This window comes from Rhineura floridana, chromosome 2 (assembly GCF_030035675.1).
Source record: "Rhineura floridana isolate rRhiFlo1 chromosome 2, rRhiFlo1.hap2, whole genome shotgun sequence".
In the NCBI taxonomy this organism is placed as follows: Eukaryota; Metazoa; Chordata; class Lepidosauria; order Squamata; family Rhineuridae; genus Rhineura; species Rhineura floridana.
The window spans coordinates 29,975,926-29,997,126 of NC_084481.1; the positions used below are offsets into that span (position 1 = coordinate 29,975,926).

At 41.5% G+C, this 21,201-nt stretch overlaps 1 protein-coding gene across 6 annotated transcripts in view; it reads left to right on the plus strand.

Moving 5' to 3' along the window:
* HIBCH (3-hydroxyisobutyryl-CoA hydrolase) overlaps positions 1 to 21,201 on the plus strand; it is an 80,040-nt gene that overhangs the window by 13,312 nt on the left and 45,527 nt on the right. For all 6 annotated transcript variants that reach the window (XM_061612891.1, XM_061612893.1, XM_061612895.1 and 3 more), the window contains one exon: positions 2,872 to 2,924. In XM_061612891.1, the coding sequence (XP_061468875.1) occupies positions 2,872 to 2,924 (53 nt within the window). The remainder of the gene's footprint in view (positions 1 to 2,871; positions 2,925 to 21,201) is intronic.

Sequence of the window (21,201 nt, forward strand, 5' to 3'; positions counted from 1 at the left end):
GTTCACAACATCTCGTATCCAAAATCCAGAGGATCCATTGGAGGCGAACTAATTAGATGCACAGACTTCCATAGTACTGTTTGGAGATAATTCATAATGTTGCTGCAGTGTATGGGGTGTATGGGGTGTTGGAGGCAGCTTAGAAAGTGTTGACATGTTTGTTACTGTTTTGCTGGCCATATGCTTCTTCCACAAACGACAATGCAAACCTTCTGTCGAGGTCCCCCCTCGTCTGTATAGATCAGCAACAAAGATGTCACACTTTTTCATTGTGAGCTGTGACAACATCACTTATGTCAATTACTGGTTTGGATCCCCTACATTCTTCCACTGTAATTGGTGTTAATAAGTGTTGGGTGTATACATGGTATGCCAGCAGCACCAAGATGTCAGTGTCATCACACCTTACTCGCAATGGAAGATCTTGAGCATTTGTCGCCTTCTGCACGGCTGTGTACACAACATTTAAGTCAGCTTTCTCATGTGTTGTTGATGGGCCCTATAACTCAACATTAATTTTCACTGGTGATGGCTCTGACCCAGTTAAAATCAGTCTGTGGGTTTTGATGGCATCAACATTCAATGTGATCAGTTGGCTTTTTGTTTTCGTAGAGTTCAGTACCACTTCTCTTTCTGGTAGTGGAGAAGCAAGAGAGTTGGTATTGCCTGGAATTTGCTCCCTATTATTTCTTTCATGTTGGAGCTTTGATACTTTTTCATAGTATCTGTCATATGCTACATGCATGATGGGAATTTCTTTCAGTTCTCATTCTACCATTGCTTTGTATGTATGCACTTATGTACATTTGCACAGTAGCAGACTGCTTTGGCCGTGACATACACCAGAGCATGGGACAGACATCAAGAATAATTGTGTGGGGTAGAGAATGGATCATTCAAGCACTTCTTGTAATGGCAACTTTTCCTTTGATCACACTCTTAGGTGTCTGCTGCATATTACCATCTTTGTTGAAGAGAGCAGTAGGCACTAGGGCGAGTTCATGACTACATCATCCATGTTGATGTCTCAAGATGATGTGAGCAATCCCATTGTGCGAGCATAAATCAGAGAATGATCCATAACTACTTCATGACTACCTGCTGTACCCAGCTTCATGGATTTGATGACTGCCGTTACTGTTTTAATTTATTTTAGTAGTAGTTCCATGAAATCCAGAGGGCCAGTTGCTAACAAATTCACTGTGCTGACTACTCCCTACAGCTACTGCATCATGCACATTTAATGAGCAATATTTCAGAATTTAGCCACTGGCTATGTTAAACCATTCACTGGGTGACTGCTGTCATTAAGTGGATCAATATACATTGTTAAATAATCCCTGATTTCATGCAGTCTGCACAGTCAGCCTTGATATGTGCATCACCTCTTCCTTGTGATAGGTCACAGCATTCTCAACATTCCCTTCCTTTATGTCTTCCAGATCTTTTAAAATCTCACCAAAATGAGTTGTGACAGAGCCCAAACGGTCAAAGTCTTTGGTTTCAGAGTGAATCCAATTATGCCTCCAGAACCATGACCATATCACATGTATGTTGTCTCGATAAACTGATTGGTCCATAGCCCATTCCAAATACCTTTCTTGTGCCTAACTATGTGTTCAGCTGCTATGAACTTTATAAATAGGTCTTGATCAAGTTTTTGCATAGTTTTCAAGTAGTAGGACCCATATTGTGTGTAGTTGACATGCTCTGCAGCAAAGAAATGTGGGAGCATTCACTCTACCGCATATAAACCAATAACCAGTAACCAATCACCTTCTCTCTCAGCACAGATGAAATTCATCATAATAAAAGCAGGCTTCAGAAAGCAGTCAACCCATCGCTTTGGACTACTTTCAGACCTCTTATAAATCAGTTCCACCATATCATTAATAGATTCATCATGTGGAAGGTCACTAATAATTTCCCCTAATATTTCTTCTGCGACCATCCTTAGGGCTTTCACATTTTGAGGAAACTTAGGCCCTGAAAGCATCTTTGGTACCCCAGCAATTGCACACTTTAGAATGTCTTCTGGTCCACTGCCACTCATTAGTGTACTGCCATAACACAACCAACAAAGAATATAAGCATGTGCATGCCTCCCAGCCTCAGTAAGACATTATTGTAATGGCACTTGATAACCTTGGGTTTAAGTGAGATAATATTAAAATCAAGGTTGAAATGTAATATTGTGAAATTTCCACAAGGTTTAGAGGGTGACACTCTTTGGATTCGGGTTCAGCACCTCAAAATCGTATAAGACCAGTAAATATATATATGGCCATATGCTTCTTCCACAAACGACAATGCAAACCTTCTGTCGAGGTCCCCCCTCGCCTGTATAGGTCAGCGACAAAGATGTCATATATATATGATGAAAAGCAAGGTTCATGCCCTGCCCCAGACTGTGGTTTGTTTGGAGCAAGACAAACCATGAGCTCAGGGTAGCATGTAATGCTAAACCAAACCATGGCTTAGCTCCAGATAGTTCAGTAGCAGCAACCAGGGGAGGAGCAACGTGTTTGCTGTGTTTGCTCTGTATTGATTCACACTTGCTCATTTGTGCTTAGCCATACTTTGGGTTACCGTTGCATGTGATCGGGGCCACTGCACATTTTGGATGTTTCAAGGGTGCACCCAAAAATGTGTGAACGTTACAAATACTTGTTTTCAAAGAAGCATGTCATATATCCATGTTTATCAGAGAACCATGATTGGCTGCAGCTGCTGTTGAGTGTGTACCTAGTGGCAAACTTTGTCCCGTTGCTTTATGATGTATGAAATGGCCTTTTGAATTTGTACTATATAACAACATAGGAGAGAACTAACTATTTTAAACTTGTAAATGTGTTGTTTCATTGGCGGCAGGTACCTGTCAGAAACCATATGTGGCGCTTATTGATGGAATTACAATGGGAGGCGTAAGTAAAAATGTTTTCTAAGGCAAATAAATTGGCTTAGCTTGTGTTTTCATCTAGTTTTAAAACTGTCAGTGAATTAACTGCATTGGTTCCGAAGAGGGATGTCTGTAATAAAACTGACATTTTTAGTGCTTGTGAAATGTCCGTGAACAGGCCTGCCCTTAGCATGTGCGGGGCCCGGGGCAAAAGCATAGTTGGGGCCCCCCACATTCTTTCTCTCTCTCTCTCTCTATATATATATATATATTTAGAGAGAGAGATATTTTATTTACAAATATATGTAATTATAATATTTACATATGAGGCTAACAACCTATTAAATATAGATATGATTACCTTCACTTCAGGGAATAGGCCTCTAGTCAACCTGTTCCACATCCATTTCTTATTCATTCTTGCCTTCGTCCGAGGCTACTGTGAAGGTTTTAGTGTTTAACTTGTGAAAGTTGTGTGTGCGAGTGTGTCGACAGGGGGTTCATTTGGTTTTGTGTCCAGTTCCCCCCCCTTCTTCCTTCACCTTGCATTTTCCGTTTTCCTTTCAGTTTACTGTTTAACTTCTGTTGCTGTGAGAGTGTGTGTTGTGACTGGGGGGCTCGTTTGGTTTTGCTTCCAGTTGTTTTCCCCTCCTTTTTCCCCTTTGAATTGTCTTTTGAGATAGTTTTGGGCTGGTTGGGGCAGTTGTTAAATTCCCCCCCCCCTTTGTTCCTGTTCTTTTTTGTCCCGCTTTATTTTTGGGCATTGCGGGGCTTTTTGTGCTGCCTCTGCTCCTTGGTTTTCCTCCCTATTCATTTTGCCCCGGGGGGACAGCGGCAGTGACTTACTCCTTTTCTGAGCCATTACTTCGCCCACCAACTGAGGCTTTGTTCTTCACGTGACTATCTCTCCTTGTGGCTTCCTACTGCGGCCGCCAGGAGCATGCTGCAGTGAGCCGTTTTTTCGCTGCAGCAGAAGGAAGTCTGCTGCGGCGATGACTTTGATCTTCGTGGAGGCGGCTCTCTTCCCCCGCGGCTCACGGTTGCGGCCGCCAAGCACGGGGGTCCCTGAAGTGCGGGGCCGGGGGCAACTGCCCCGCTTCCCAGTGCCTAGGGGCGGCTCTGTCCACGAAGACCCTTTCTTCCGAGGGAAGTTTTCAGTCTTAGAATGTTCACAATATTCCACTTGTGTGAGTTGAAATGAAAACACTCTTTGGCTGAGAACGGCCTCCATGCAGATTTAGGGATAGGAGGAGGTCTGTGAGCAAAGAAGGATGGAGGTGTTTGGCATTTTAAACTGTATCTTATGTGTATTTTATAGTGTATTTTAACAGTATTGCATTATTGTTGTATTTTGGTGTAGTTTGGTTCCTTGCTTGTTTGTTTGTTTTTTGATTCTGTTATATCTATTGTATTTATATATTGTGCTTGTTTTATTTCTGATGTACACCGCCCAGAGAGCCTTTTAGGCTTAGGGCAGTATATAAATAAAATAAAATAAATAAATAATGGGCTATTGGGAGTTGGAGGGCAGGAACATCTGGAGGGTACCACATTGGCTCCCCCTACTCTAGCCTCTGAAATGGTTCTTCCTGAAAGGAGATGGTGGTGGTGGCAATTTTCCAGTATGTTATTGCGAGGTGAGATTGGGATTGATCAATCACTCAGTAGCAGTTTCTATCTGTCACAGTCCTCTCCGCTTATATGTGTTTAGAAACCCTAACAGGGCAGCATGACTGAAGAGGCAATGAGATGAGTACTTGAATTTTATAGATTGATTAGCACCAAGCAAGCAAATATGGAGGTAGAAAGGCAAAGGAAAAATTAGATGAGACTCAATGTGGGTTGCTTTAGCTGTGCTCCCTTTGTGAGCCATAATGCCAAATGGCGACCAGTGGCATCAGGCTTCATGTATGTGACAGCAATTCTGAAAGACAAAGGAACATAGGAAGCGGCCTTAAACCAAGTCAGGCCTTTGGTCCATCTAGCTCAGTATTGTCTACACTGACTGGCAGTGGCTTTCCAGGATTTCAGGAGACATTCCCAGTCCTACCTTGCCAGGGATTGAACCTGGAACCTTTTGTGTGCCAAGCAGATCCTTTACCACTGAACTACAGCCCTTTTGCAACAGTAGAAAAAATGAGGGAAGTCTCACTCTGTTCAGGCCTCCCTTGCTCTTTTTTATTTCTGGCCTTGCATAACACTTGATTCTGAAACACCACATCTTTCTTGGGATAGGGAGCCTTCCCAGGCTTTGGGTCCGCAGATGTTGCTGGGCTACAACTGTTTTTCCCAATGCCTTTTGTGTTGACATTCCTTGACTCAGGATTAGGCTGGACCTTTATATGTAGTTTTTGGCTGTAACTGCTGAATTAAAAGCAAAACTGCTTATCCAACATGTAGAGTTTGTTTGCTCTTACTTTAAAAATATTTACGAATAACCATGATCCGATTTTCATTAGGAAGGTATGCATACTAAATATCTTTAGATATCACATATAGCATGTACATGCAAAATTTAGGTTAGGAGAATTAAATGAATCAACTGCAAATGCCAATAGGTACCAATAAGTTATTAAATACTGATAATATTACTCATTGCAAGTATACAATATACTGGGATTAATCCAGTTGTGCTTTTTTTTTTACCAACTGTGGCTGTTGATTCAATAGATGCCTCAGATATTGGAAGAAGAGGGGGAGTAATTTTTGCTGATTGCCTTATTTCCCTGTAGCTCCCAGGCAGTCCCCAAATCCTGGAGCAATCCAGAACAGCATGGAAAATGGTGCAGTGGAAAGGATGAAACGGCAAACATTTCCTCCCCTCCTGTTCAGTTAATGGAGGTGTTGCTAGATCAAAGGCTCTGTTTTGCAAATGGAAGGAGTACTTGACTGCAGCCCAATATTTCTGAATTTAAAAAGCAAACATGTAGCATTTTACACTGCTAACACTTAAGGGTCTTGCTTGCCTAAAGTGCATCATGGAATATCAGATAACTGAATCATCCTTTTCTTGATTATTCAATCAGTCCTGCAGATGTTTCCTGGTTTAAATCATCTGTTTTTGGATGATATATGCCAGAATAGAAGTGAGGCAGAAAGAGGCAAACATCTGTCAAGATAAAATACTGTGAGGTACGAAAGGATGGAAAACAGACCACTTTCACTTAAGTCTGGCAGGAGGTGCTTTTAGGAACATCCGTATTAGTTTCCAGGCCATAGTTTCATCAGAATTCACGTATGTGCATTTAACAGAGGTTTAAATATCTTATGGCCTAATAACCTCTTGCAAATGTTTTCAAAGTTGGTTTTTAAGGGATTTGTTTTTAAGTTAGTCTGCCATAGAGTCATTAGTAACATTGGTTTATGCTACCATTTTGTAAGCAAAGAATAAGCTGTGCAGGGAAGCGAGCGTAGTTTGGGGATCTCGTGAGAACAATTTCTTCTAATGTGCAGACTGTTCAGCAGTGAGAATGTTTGGTTGAGCAGGGCAAGTAACCAAGTAATCACTGCATAATATTATATAATATAATATAAATTGCTGAATAAAATATGTATTAGTGATTATGTGCATCCTTCTGGGATCCAGAACAAACATATGGTTATTTGATACTTTAAAAATCCTCCCTCTGTAATATATATGTATACGTATTCCTAATATTGCAGTGGGATTAAATGTTACATTTATTATTTTTCTCTTAATAAATCCACTTAAAGCAGCAGAATGAAACTAGGAAACTATGTTCATAGGAAGCTGCCTTATACTGAGTCAAACCATTGGTCCATCTTGCTCAATATTGTCTACACTGGCAGGCAGCAGCCTTCCCAGGATTTCAGACAGGATTTTCTCCCAGACCTACCTAGAGATGCCAAGGATTGTACCTGGGACTGTCTGCATGCAAGGCAGATGCTCTACCACTGAGCTACGGCCCTCCCAATGTTGATAGCTGATAAACCTTATGCATGAAAAGCAGCATAAATATGTTGTTTATGTTAAGAGTATGCCTTGTACTTTTAGCACTATGGTTTAATAGTTGTCTTACAGAGGATCGTTCAAGGAACATTTCAGATGATTGATGGTTACACTTTTATTTAACAGAACTGTGGTTTCTACAGTTGTGGCAAGCTAGTGGTGGAAAGAATGTATTGTCCTAAAAGCCAGTAACTGGACTTGCTTCCTTTTGAGAGTCATAAAGGAGGCATATCGTTCAGCTGTAAAATATACAAAGGTGTTTCAGAAACTGGCTTTTTGATGTATAACATCTCAACCCAATTTGCTGTTGCACTTCTAAATGCCTTCTTGAACGACTGTTTTGTAGAGTTTTTGGAAGATATATTTTTACATCCAAATCCCAAAAATGGCTGTTTGGGAGTTGCCATGGGCTCTAGCCTGCCTGGTGGGAAAGAGGGGAGGCTAGCAAGCCAGCTAACTTAGATCCCAATTTGCCCTTCCCTCCTGTAGTTCCCACTGCTTGCACCAAGTGACTGTATTTTCTCCCCTCCCTGTCTCCATTAAAATGGCTGTCCTCCCTTACTTAATTAAAATGGGAGGTACTTCATTCTGATGCCCCCAAGACTTTCCTTTTGCATGCAAAAGAGTTAGAATTGCTTCCCATATTTCTGTGCATGCCTCTAATAGCAAATAGGCAAATCTTGAGAGACTCAAGCTACAGTGGTAATTTTGTTGCCCTTCTCTGTTGTATTTGAATGCCGCAAACTCATCCAGTGCATAGACTTGGCCAAGCTGCCTGTGTCTGAGGAGGCTGATAGAAAAGAATGAAAATTGGAGTGGAATCATGCAGAGGTGCAGCAGAGAGCCACCTCTGTGGGTGGGTGCTATGGGCTTATGGGAGCCTTTAATTATCAATACGCTAGCAGGTCTCCCTTATGGCATTTAGTGTGCTCTGGATCACAGTTTGGGAAGACTGCTCTAATCAGAGCTTGGAAGATTACTTTTAAAAAGTAATAAATTACAGTTACAGTTACATGGCCCAAAAAGTAGTAATTACCGTTACGATTACAATTGCTCTGAATGTAACTGATTACTTTACTTTTCCTCCAAAGTAATTGCTACAATTACATTTCAGTTACTTTAAAAAAATGCCTGCAAGGTGCTGGCCTTGGCTGCCGCACATCTAAGTAGCCTAAAACAACATTAAAAATAAACAAACACATACAGAGGTAGTAGAATAATTATTTTTATTCATAAGATAGCAATGGTGGTCTCTCCGCTGGTAAGGGAGGTGGGAAGGGAGGCTGAAGCCACTACTCAGATCTTTGCACATCAAACCAAGTGCAACCCCCCCCCCCTCAGCCAGCCAGCATAATCTCTCTCACTTAACCACCTCCCAGACCCTGCCCTGCCACCAACTAGGGTACACTCACTCAAGCAAACATTTTCCCCTGAGATGCAAAAAAGTTAAAACACTGCAAATGCAGCACAGTAGCCAGAGAGGGTGGTGGAGGCCACTTTGTGTGCCAAGTGCAAACACAGTATTCTCTCTCTCTCTCTCTCTCTCTCTCTCTCTCTCTCTCTCTCTCTCTCTCTCTCTCTCTCTCACTCACACTCACACTCACACTCACACTCACACTCACACTCACACTCACACTCACACTCACACTCACACTCACACTCACACTCACACTCACACTCACACTCACACTCACACTCACACTCACACTCACACTCACACTCACACTCACACTCTCACACACACTCACACTCTCTCACACACTCACACTCTCTCTCACACACACACACACACACACACACACGTTGTCATCTTTCACCTCCACAGTTCTTTATCTCCATTCTGCTGCTGCCTCCTTCTCTTCCTTTATCCATGTTCTTGCCCTCCTGCTCCTTTTCCCCTCCACTCCATTCTTCACCACCAGTATCTGTTTTTTTAAATAATTGTTTTCTCCACTCCACCCCGTCTCACTTTCCACCTCCTCCCTCGTCGCCTCCTACCCATCCACAGAGCAGGAGGAAAGAGCGACACTGCACAGAAACCCAGTTTGAGGGACATGATTTTCATCCACAAATCAGAGGAGCAGAAGACTTCCCCTGCTCCCCCCCAAGTAATGCCCAAAAGTAATTCTGGAAACATTACAATTACTCCACAACAGTAGTAAAATTACTCCTAGTTCTATTACAATCAAAATGTAAAGGAATTACCCACTCGTTCCTCAAAAAAGTAATGAATTTCAAGTAATTCGTTACTTGTGACTAGTTACTTCCAAGCTCTGGCTCTAATGGTTATGCATCTAAATCTGGGGTGGGGAACCTGTGGCCCTCCAGATGTCGTTGGACTCCAACTCCCATCAGTCCCATCCAGCATGGCCAGTGGTCAGGGATGATGGGAGTTGTAGTTGGACAATATCTGGAGGGCCACAGGTTCCCCACTCCTGACTTAAATAGAGGAAAGTGACTTCTTTTCTATAGGAAAAGAGATGGCGGACACAGAAATTTGGGTGCAATTCCTAATTGGTAACAATAGTTTGAATTAAAGTATACTCTTTCACTTTCTCTCAGTCAAGTCTCTTGAGTATGGATACATGGATTTGCCTTAGTTAGACCATCCATCCATCTAGCCTTGTCTTGTCAGCTCTGACTGGCAGTAACTCTTCAAGATCTCTGGCAGAGATCTTTCCCATTACCTGCTTCCTGACTAACTAGAGAAGTTGGGGATTGTACCTGGGACCTTCTGCATGCAAAGTATGTCCTCTACCATTGAGTTATGGCCCTTCCCAAAGCTATGTATCATTGTACCACAAGCAAAGTGAACCAAAATACCAGGTTCTTTGCACTCTATATTGGGGGGGGGGTTCAACACTGTAGGCCATTTACAGCCAGTATGATTGAAGTTGGACACCTGGTATCAAATCCTGACTTTAGCCATATCCTTTTTTTCTGGCAATGGTATTGGGCAAGATTCTGTTCCCTCCGACTTACCTTCAAAAAGTAGAAAAAAGGGACTGTGATAATAGGAATGAAAGAATGGTTGTGACTGATCTGAAGAAAGCACTTTGCACACTGAAAGTGCTTGATAAATGTTACCATGAAGGTAGTTATTAATGCATTCAGAGCTAAATGCCATACAATTAGCAAAGCTCCTTTGCACACTAGTGCTAAGTGAATTCATTTCACATTTCCATACATCTACAGCTGTGAGGTGAATGTAGCATGCAATTGTTGTGATAATGGCATACAGGTAAAGGCAGTTTAGTGTATTTTGATGAGCACTTAGCAGACTGTTCCTGCTGGTATTCTCTATCAGCAGGTAGGAGTTGCAATACTAACAATTCAGTTTGTCATCTGTACACTTCAGTAAACAGCTACTGATGCAAATTATACCATTCCACTGTCATTATGTCTTCGCAGACTTGGTAAAACTCTCAGCCGATGTGCAGTTGATCTTTTAATAATGTACTTGGCAGTGGTGAGAATTTAGAGTCAATATGGAGGATACATTTTAGCCTGTGGGAATTTTCTGCAGGTTCTCAAAGGAGAGTAGCTACTTATTGTATATCCTCCATGCAACTCCAGATGTCTTTGGTTATCACAGGCTATGGTGGTTCACAACATGATTCAGATTCTGTTTTCCTATACTTCAACTTGGGGATGGAAGAGGAATTTGTTCAGTCTACTTTGTGCAGTGGGCTGGCCTGATCTGATGCTCCCAAGAGTGTGCACAGATTGTAACACAGCTTCCACGTGGATTACACATTTCTCTAGATTCTGTGATGTTCTTTCAGCATGCAAAAAGTGCACACAAAAATGTGTTTTGCAAGAAAATGCTTTGAAAAATGGTTATTTTACATGGAAAGTTCATATAATATATGTGCAAATCAAATGTGGACTTTTATTGTGCATTTTTTCAAAACATTTGCACAAAACTGGATGGAACAGTCCTAATTGAGGGCTATTGAAACTGAATTAGGCTGCTCAGTCAATCCCTACTTCAAAGTAACATCACAGGAACATAGAAAGCTGCCTTATACAAAGTCAGACTATTGGCCTATCTAGGTCTGTACCGTCTATGCTAGATGTTTTGTATTAAAACTCCCATCATTCCTGACTGTTGGTCATGCTGGCTGGGGCTGATGGGAGTTGTAGTTCAAAGCAACTGGAGGGAGACAAGTTGAGGAAGTCTTCTGCTGACTGGCAGTGGCTCTCCAGGGTTTCATGTACAAGACTTTCCCTGTCCAACCTGGGGATGCCAGGGACTGGATCTGGGATCTTCTACACGCAAAGCAAGTGATCTACTACTATGACATGTCCTTCATATTGTGCTCCAATTAAGTGTGGTTAGGGAACATCCTTAGTAAGGCGGTCTGGTGGCACTTTTAAATGATACCCGCATTTGGTTGGGAGGGGTTGTAATTTACGTTTGCGTATAAAACCTTAATATTGTAGAGAGATTGTATCATCGTTGGTGGTACTTACAATGAGTAGGAAAAGGGAATATATAATTCTTTGGGTTTACCAACCCTCTTAGTAAAAGCTATGTGTGGCGCTGATTTGCTCTTCAATGAAGTTCTAAAGCATCCAATAGATGGGGGTGTAGAGCTTCTCTTGTATACCCTCTAAAAGCACAGTTCTTTCAGTGGCATGCAGTTCCTCATTTGAATACTATTTTGTTTGTGTAATGGCTTCAGAATAAGTTGCTCAGTTCATATGGAGAAGAACAGGGACAAATGAGGTCACGCAATACACTTGATCAGATTATAGTGACCTATTTCTGTGTAAAAGTATACAATAGACATAATTGTGTTGGTGCCGGGAGTAGGACATTTTTAGGGTTAAAAGTCTCCAAGGCAGACTTGTCTGGGAACACAAGTTTATATTCTACACGCTGAAAGTGAATTGAAGTGATTAGTCAAAGCTTTTCCCTTTGGAAAACCTTTCTGTCTCTAATCCAATCTTGCAGTGGCTTGTTGTAATAGAAAATTGGTGCCATTAGCCATCTGGCTTTCCTCTGCCTTCTCTTTAGCTCTGAGATTCAGAGATTTCCAGAAATCTCAGGATTTCCAGAAAGTGGCTCTTGTTCTACAGCTACCAACTTCACCCTTGGTTTGATGGTTTGGAAGACAAACTTCAAATACAAAATATATGAAAGCAGATTCAGAAATCTCTCTCTCTCTCTCTCTCTCTCTCTCTCTGTGTGTGTGTGTCTCTCTCTTTCTTTCTCTCTTTCTTTCTCTCTTTCTTATTTGATTTATATTCCTTTTCTCCCAGCAGGAGTCCAGGGTGGCAAACAAAAGCACTAAAAACACTTTAAAACATCATAAAAACAGACTTTAAAATACATTAAAACAAAACATCCTTAAAAGACATCTTAAAAAGTTAAAAACATATTTTTTTAAAAAAAGTTTAAAAACATATTAAAAAGCAATTCCAACACAGAAACGGTCTCAACTTAAAAGGCTTGTTGAAAAAGGAAGGTCTTCAGTAGGCACCGAAAAGATAACAGAGATGGTGCCTGTCTAATATTTAAGGGTAGGGAATTCCACAAGGTAGGTGCCGCCACATTAAAGGTCCATTTTCTATGTTGTGCAGAATGGACCTCCTGATAAGATATCTGCAGGAGGCCCTCACCTGCAGAGCGCAGTGATCGACTGGGTATATAAGGGGTAAGACGGTCTTTCAGGTATCCTGGTCCCAAGCTGTATAGGGCTTTGTACGCCAAAACTAGAACCTTGAACGGCCTGGTAGAAAATGGGCAGCCAGTGCAATTCTTTCAATAGTGGGGTGACATGTTGGCGATACCCTGCCCCAGTGAGCAGTCTCGCTGCCACATTTTGCACCACCTGCAGCTTCCGGACCAACCACATAGAGCGCATTACAGTAATCTAGCCTGCTGGTTACCAGTGCGTGGACAACAGTGGTCAGGCTATCGCAGTCCAGAAACGGCTGCAGCTGTCTTACCAGCCAAAGCTGGTAAAAGGCACACCTAGCCACTGAGGTCACCTGGGCCTCTAGTGAAAAAGATGGATCGAGGAGCACCCCCAGACTATGGACCTGCTCTTTCAGAGGGAGTATGACCCCATCCAAAGCAGGCAACTGACCAATTATCTGAACTTGGGAACCACCAACCCACAGCTCCTCCATCTTGCAAGGATTCAGACTCAATTTATTGCCCTCATCCAGCCCACCACTGAGTCCAGGCAGCGGTCAAGGGTTTGCACAGCCTCTCCCGATTCAGATATTGTCAGCGTATTGCTGACACCTCACACTAAATCTCCTGCTGACTGCTCCCAAGGGCTTCATATAGATGTTAAACAGCATGGGGGACAAGATGGTACCCTGCGGCACCCCACAGCACAACTGCCAGGGGGGCGGAAGACAATCACCCAATGCTATTCTCTGAAAATGACCTTGGAGATAGGATTGGAACCACTATAAAACAGTGCCTCCGATACCAATCTCACCAAGTCGGCCCAGAAGGATACCTTGTCAATGGTATCAAAAGCCACTGAGAGATCAAGTAAGAGTAACAGGGTCGCACTCCCCTTGTCCTTCTCCCGATAAAGGTCATCCATCAGGGCAACCAAGGCCAATTCAGTCCCATAAGCAGGCCTGAACCCAGACTGGGATGGGTCAAGATAATCTGTTTCATCCAAGAGTACTTGCAATTGCTGCGCCACAACCGTCTCAATCACTTTCCCTAAGAAGGGGGTATTTGAGACCAGTTGGTAATTGTCGCAGACCAATGGGTCCAGGGTGGCCTTTTTCAGGAGTGGTCGGATCACCTCCTCCTTCAGGGCGTCTGGAACCACTCCCTCCCGCAGTGATGCATTGATGACACCCTGCATCCACTCAGTCAATCCCCCTTGGCAAGCTTTAATAAGCCAGGAAAGGCAAGGGTTGAGAGGATACGTTGCTGGCTGCATCATCACAAGTAAGAAGTTGCAGCAGACGTTGCACCGGACACCTCATTGGGGACTACAGTAGTAGTTCTTTGCCATGTTGTAGAGCAGGCTGCCTTAATTAAACTGTATTTATATTATTAATGAACATGCATAGAACTTATGAGAATATTTACATTTGCATTTTAATAGAAAAGTGTAGACACTTTAAAAATGCATGATTGCAGAGATCCCAATTCTAGGCTGTTTTGAAGCCCTACATTAAGTTCAAGCGAATTGCAAGTGTCTCAGTCCCTCAAAAGTTGGTAGGAAAGCAAATTTCAAGCTGAGGTTGTTAATGCCCCTTTTAGTGGGGGAAAGCCTTTCACTGTGTTTTACAGGGCAAAATTACGTTTGCTTGTCAGCCCAGATGTGCATTATGTAGTCTAAATGGAAGATGCAAAATCAGCCTTTTCAAAAATGGAAAAGTGTTTAAGCTGAACTTGAGTGAACAGATCAGGAGCTTCTTTGTTTCTGGAGCAATGCACATTATTTCCACAGGTTTCCACAGCAAGCATTCCACTTATCAGGCAAGAGTGAATGGGTCAACAGCAGAAAGGCCTGCCTTGACTATGCAAAGCCTCTCTTGTCCCATTTTTTGCCTTATGACTGTCCACAGGTTTCTATTGAAGGAGTAGATAGTCCTGCTATGATGCAGTAGCAGGGGTGGGGTGGGGAATAGCAATACAGCTGCTTCCAAATCTTGCTAAACAAGTACAGTGCAAAAAGGAGAGAGGACAGAGCGGCAGAAAAGGAAAAATGAATTGAGGCAATCCTAAGAATTATGGGCAAAAAAAGGTAGCCTTGCTAGTGCCTCTCTGTTTTGTTTTTTTCAACCAAGGGGTGTGTCCCTGTGCTGCAAATCCTTAACCTGAAAAGAAAATCCTTATAAAGGTTGTGGTGCTCTTCTTAGTTCTCCCTCTTCATGCCACATATCACATCCAATCCACACTCAAACAGTTGTGCAGCCACAGTCTGCACAGCGGTTGCAAGAGAAGCGGTTTCATTGCCTGAAGGGGACATGGCCATTTCCCAAGAACTGAATAGTCTTGGGAAGTGAGATATCCTCTCCTCAGATGGGAAGATGCCTCCGTCTTGCCTGATGAATGAGGAGCAACATTGCATTCTTGCTGGGGAACCAGACTGTTCCTCTTGAGTTGGTAGCTTTCCAGGTGTTCCCTTGAGCTACAAAGCCTGTGTGTTTCTGGGCCCAACTTGGGAAGAAAGCTAGAAACTTGGGCGGTATCCGATTAAATTGTTCTGCACTTTGGGCTGTGCAACAGCATTTCCTCTCTTCCCACACAGCCCCCTAAATATGTTCTGGGTTTTTTCCCAACCACCTGGAGCAGATTTAGGGGCCCACAAGGAGACGGGATGAGGAGAAGGAGATGAGGAGAGATGTAAAGACCTAGGGGGAAAAAACTGAAAATTTTTTGGGGAAAAGCTTTCCCCCCCCCGTGTTCCCCCTCCCCTTGTCTGTTCCCCCCCTCCAGGCCTTCACATCTCTGTGCCTGTGAGAATAGAATCAGTTTTTTGGTAGTCATCCTACCGTTAACAATGTCACAGTTAATGCTATAGCAAAATGGAGGTTACGCATACTTTTCTTTAGCATGAGTAATGTTGACTCAAAATGAATAGATTAGAGGCAGTACTGGTCGTTTCCTGGGAAACTAAAAATCAAAGCTAAGTCAGCTGTTTTTTAACTTTTAACTAAGTATCTAAGTTAGCTGTTTTTCCACAATCAAATGCATTCTTGTCTCATGGAGTTGCCCCACTGGTCCCTGGCTGTGGAAGGCAAATCAAATGAGCAGACCTCTTTCTATTGTTCTACAAACCTTGGTGTAACGCATGCTGCCTATTATTAGTTGTAGATAATGGAACACTGGAAGAATTCAGAGAGAAACTACAAAAACAAACCCTGTCTCTGGTTCCTTGACTCTTGGCAAGTTTAGGATCGGGAGATCTCAGGAGTTGTAAAATCTTTATTAAAAATAGTCTTCTCTGCCAAATAAATAATGAAACATCAGTCATGAAATGTTTATTACTGGAAAGTATACACACACACAAACACACATTTTTTTAGGGAAAAATACTGTAGTCGGGAGACTGTTCTCAAACAGGGAGCTGGTCACTGTAAGGCGGAATCTCTAATGGGTTATTAGGAAAATGCTATAAGGCCTGACTGAATGTACTGTGCATGTACAATGCGCTAGTTTATCCTCAGCACCTGACAATAAGGAATTTTGGATGACTTGGCTGAGATATGATGCAGAATTGTGTTGAAACCCTGCTGCCAGTGAATGTTGACAGCACTGGGCTTGACTGGTTGGTAATTTTTCCTCCAACTCCATCAGAAAGCCACAGTTATATAAACAGCAAATGTATTCGTTTGGTCCTTAATTTTCTGCTTTAAAAAAAAAAAAAGAGTTTCAGAATATCGATGTATCCTGTAGGATTTTAGTGTCTATTTTAAGACCCAGGACTGATGTTTGGCATTTATCTGATGAGCTGTATCTTTCTGATCTTTTTTTACAGGTTTGCATATAGCTCTATAGGTGACTTCTTACTTGAAAAGAATACTATTGAACTGCTGTTGTGTTGAAGAAGCCTATTACAATATCTTTTCATGGCTCTCTGGTATTGATTGTGGTTTTCCACTTCTCAGAGGCAATGAACAGAATTTTAAAATTGCATTGTTTTGCAGGAGTATCTTCACTTGTTTATTAGAGTGCTGGCCACTTATTTAGAACCAGGCACCAGCAGGGCTTCCTCAGCTCCTCTTAAACGACAAGAAGGTCCATGTAGGACAGATGTGGGGAACCTTTGGCCCTCCAAATGTTGCTAAATTACAACTCCCGTCAACCCCAGCCAGCATGGCCAATGGGCAATAATGATGGGAGCTGTAGGACAATAGCATCTGGAAGGCCAAAGGTTCCCCACACCTGATAAAGGAGGACTGCAAGGGGGGAGTTGGAAAAATAATCTTCCACTACCCGCTTCCATGGGTGTTTCTCTGGATCTTACCCATTGCTATTTTCCAATGATGAACTTTGCCACTGTATTTCAGAACAAATCTCTGCACCTAATTTAGGGCAATAGTAACAGTTGTTCTTTCACGTTTTGTTCCAAATGAGATGATGTATGAATGTCCAATTTATCCCAGCAGTTACTAGCTGGGATGCAAGTCCAGAAGATTCACTTCGCGTAGTACTGAGCTCATTCTGGGACTATATCAAGTCCTCTGTGAATGGTAAAACAGTTGGAATGGGTTGGCTAAGTTCACAAAGTAATAACTTGTCATGTTGCTGATTTCATGCTTCTGTAAGCAATAAACGCTTCACAAGATACTGATAATATATTTCTAGGAAAACATATTCCTGGATGCTTTGAGGCCCCAGTTGCTCTCATTCCATCATTTCTAAGGACATATAACGTGTGTGTTTTAAAAAGAACACTCGTTTGTCAATATTTTGTCTGCATTCTTGGTCTTTTAAAACATTTCTGAAGAAAACATGTTTAGTGTTCAGGGTATGGTTATAAATTTCTGTCCCTGAGAAATGGTTGGCAGATGGGTTATCAAAATATGAAACTCGGTGAATGTTGATATTTACCAATAAATCTCGGAAGATCTTGTAAGATTTTAGGAGGCTACAGGAAAATGCCAGGATTTATTGATAAGACCAATTCTATACTTGAATAAAGAAGCAAGTTCCATCTTCATTTCCTGGTAAAGTACAAAATGCAGCAGGTATAAATGTTAAACACCAACTTCTTGATGCAGTTATTTCTGGCATTGTAATACATTTCAAGAACCTATGAAAATTATTTTTTTTTAGAGAAGGTAGAATTTCAGGAATGATGACTACTTTAAATAAAATTCAATTTTTATTCCAAAATTCTTCATTTATTGGTAGAAATCAGCATGTATCAGGAGAGACTGGAAATTTCCTGACTTGGAAGGTGGCGATTCTGCTCCTTCGCTAAGTGAACAGCACTTACAATTGATGGATAGCATCAGCAGCCATTTCTCACTACTCTTTGTTAACTCAGCCTTTTTCTTTCTTTAGTGTTTCTTCAAATGAATTGGTGTCAAAAATGAAGGTTGTTTTTGACACATCCTCCAAGTCATTGTAAATGATGTAATTTAGGGTGAATTTTAACTCTACCAAAGATACTTATTTGGCTATGAGGGTAAGTATCAGAGTTTCCTGCTGTCCTCAAAATCTTAATTATATGTCAACATTTACTTATTGACACTGGCATGATATACACATACTAAAGGCCTATAATTGCATGTCGTTAGTGATTGAAAATGTAAATAGTATGGATTGGATCTAGAACTGGCCATGGTTAAAGTTGACAATTGAAATCAGTGGGACTCATTCCATTGCTTTCAATGGATCTACTCTAAGCATTTTTCAATCTGGATCCAATTGCATATAAACAGCTATTAAGATACTCCCCCTTCACCTTCACCCTTATAGTGCTAACACTGTTCACTTTGATGTCTTAAAAAGTGGATTGGATCTAGTGTACTCTAGGAAGTTTCCATGCACAAGGACTTCACAACATCCTACTTCCAATGGGAGCTCTTCCCATTCAAGTTTGGGCAGCACCCTATAAGACACAAGGGGCTACTTCTGAAAGAAAATATTGGGCCTCTTCGCTATGTGTGCACTTCCTGCCCTGGATGGGGATGTTTGGATCCCAGCCCAGAAGAGGGGGTGGGGTAAGATTGTTTTATAGAAATAGGAGACTTTTAAGACTTTTGACGTTTTTGTCAGGCCTCTGTCTTTTCCAGTACAAAAAAGGAACAGAAGATTGTAATTATGGGATTTTACATAAGCATTAATTAAATGAATGTATAATTTACCAATTTGTATGTGCAATCTAAAGTAGTTTTGCTTACGGAATGGAGCATTTGCTGGGGTGGATGGGTGAGGGAGCACTGAGATGTTGAATTTTTTCAAAAACCAAGTGTCAGTCTTGACAGTCTTAGTACCTCTTGCTGTTTTTCAATGTCTTTGCCCTAGTATCCTAATAAATTAATAGAATAATTCACTCAGTATCTATTTAAAAACAGTGTGCCATTGAATAGTGTCTGAGATCCAAAGGAGCCTTGTTGCCATGGCCATATGGCTCTATGGATCCTGGCAATTTCTTTATCATTCGAGAAAAGTGTCTCTCTCTGTGTCTCCGTCTCTTTCCACACACATGCAGCCTTTAAGCTGTATATTCTTATGGAGCTTTCGCTGATTATTTTACTCATGCATCATTTTGAACACGTGGTTCCATGCTAAATATAACCTTTAGCCACATCAGACTGTTTAGTGCCAGAATAATGGAATGTGCTGTGTAAATTTAGAAATGTGTAGTGTGTGGGAGCTATCATCAGTTAATGTAATAAGAATGCAGTTTTAAAAGATACGTAAGCCTACACATAGGTGCTTGAATACTGAGTTACTTTGGACAAATGGATGACGACACCAACTAACAAGAAGAGTAGCTTTATCTCAGGGAAATTATTAGCATTTCATAAAATTCTTATGGGATAAGAATATCATAGTGTGGTTATACTACTGGAATTTAAACCCTTTTACATTTATCACAAAAGCTGCTAAAGCAGACTTTCTTAAAAGTGAGGTGCATGACCCCTTTCTGAGGATAATCTTTAGAGTAGCTAAAGCTGACAGATACTATACATGCTTTCTTCTTCTACAGCTGCCATGAAGTTGCCTTGAAAGTATGTGGCTATGTTCAGGTGCACTGCTAAACCATGGTATAGTGTTATGTGCATGAGCTTTAGGCTCATGACCTTCCCTTTCCTCTTGCAGCATGGCCATGAGGAGTTCAGAATCATTTGTTCCATTTTCAAATAACCAGTTTGTCATTATGTGGTTGTTATTCACCATGGTTTATTTGAAAGAAGCCAACTTCAAACTGGGGTTAGTGATTACTGCTTGTTTGACTAGCTAAAGTTAGCACAAACCACCGTTTCTGGTTCCAACATAACGGCCATATAAAAAGAGACATAGCCATGAAGAGTTGCCTCATCAAGGCCATGCTAGAGGAGGGAGGAAATGTACAAGCCTAAGCCTTGTGCACATAACACTATTGGGCTATTAGTGTGGTATACAGTGGCAGCATAGACATGCAAGAGCCTGTCTGCCAAACAGCATAGACTTCATAAGCTTCTGCACAGGAAGATAGGTAGTCTCATTTGATGGTGAAGCACCATGCTAGAAGTTAAGATGAAATGCTCAGCTGCTCCTGAAAATGGCAGCTCCTACAGGCACTTATGCTCTACTTGCAGATATCAGAAGGCTAGAATAGATTAGCTGTGTGTGTAAAGGCTTTTCTGCTGCAATGTCCCAGGCTGGGGCTAGTTGGCATGACAGTCCCTGCTTACACATTGATTAAAAATGTGGGTAATTTCTGAAGAGGTTACTAAGAACGTCTTGGAATCCATCACAAGTATTTTCTCCATAATAACACTGCTAGCTTTCAGTGTTCATTTTTCCATAATGTAATCACAGAACCACTAAAAGTAACTAAATCTAGTTCTTGTTGTTCACATGTCCAACTTAAATCTGAAACATTCTTACTCATTTTATACAATATTAACATAATGTAATACTGATACCACTGGCATATACTTTTAAAGCTATTTTCCTATCATGACACTATCTTATACTTATTGACTTTTACCCATAAATGGTTCCAATCTTCTAAAGAAATCTTCAGTTGGAGCTTAGTTGACCATTTTGCAGCATATACACAATTATCTTTATTTCATATTCACTAACAGACAGAAAAAGCTTGTGGTTTAAGAACATACCTATAGCCAACAGATATTTCTATCAAACTTTAAAAAGCAGGGAAATTGGGAAGCTCTAGTGAATGCACCATGAGCCAGTGTGGTGTAGTGGTTAAGGTGTTGGACTACGACCTGGGAGACCAGAGTTTGAATCACCACATAGCCATGAAGCTCACTGGGTGACCTTGGGCAAGTTACTGCTTCTCAGCCTCATGAAAACCTTATTCATAGGGTTGCCATAAGTTGGAATCGACTTGAAGACAGTACATTTACATTTATTTAGTGAATGCACCAGGGTAGCAGGAGACCTGACCTCCTATCTGAGATATTGGACTGCCCTACAAATTTGCAAAAATGCAAACACAATTTGGGTTGGTCTTTCACAGTCCAATCCACTTGCTGTGTAGTTTGGAAGAATTTGGTAACATGTTCGTCTGAGCATATGGTGAGTGGTGGCAACACCTGCCATCTCCAAAGATGGAGAATTTCATTTTTGTATGTTAGTTGGTGTTCTTCTTACCTTGCTTCTTTCCTGTTTTACTACTGTTTTTACAGAGAATCTAACCTAGAAAATTTT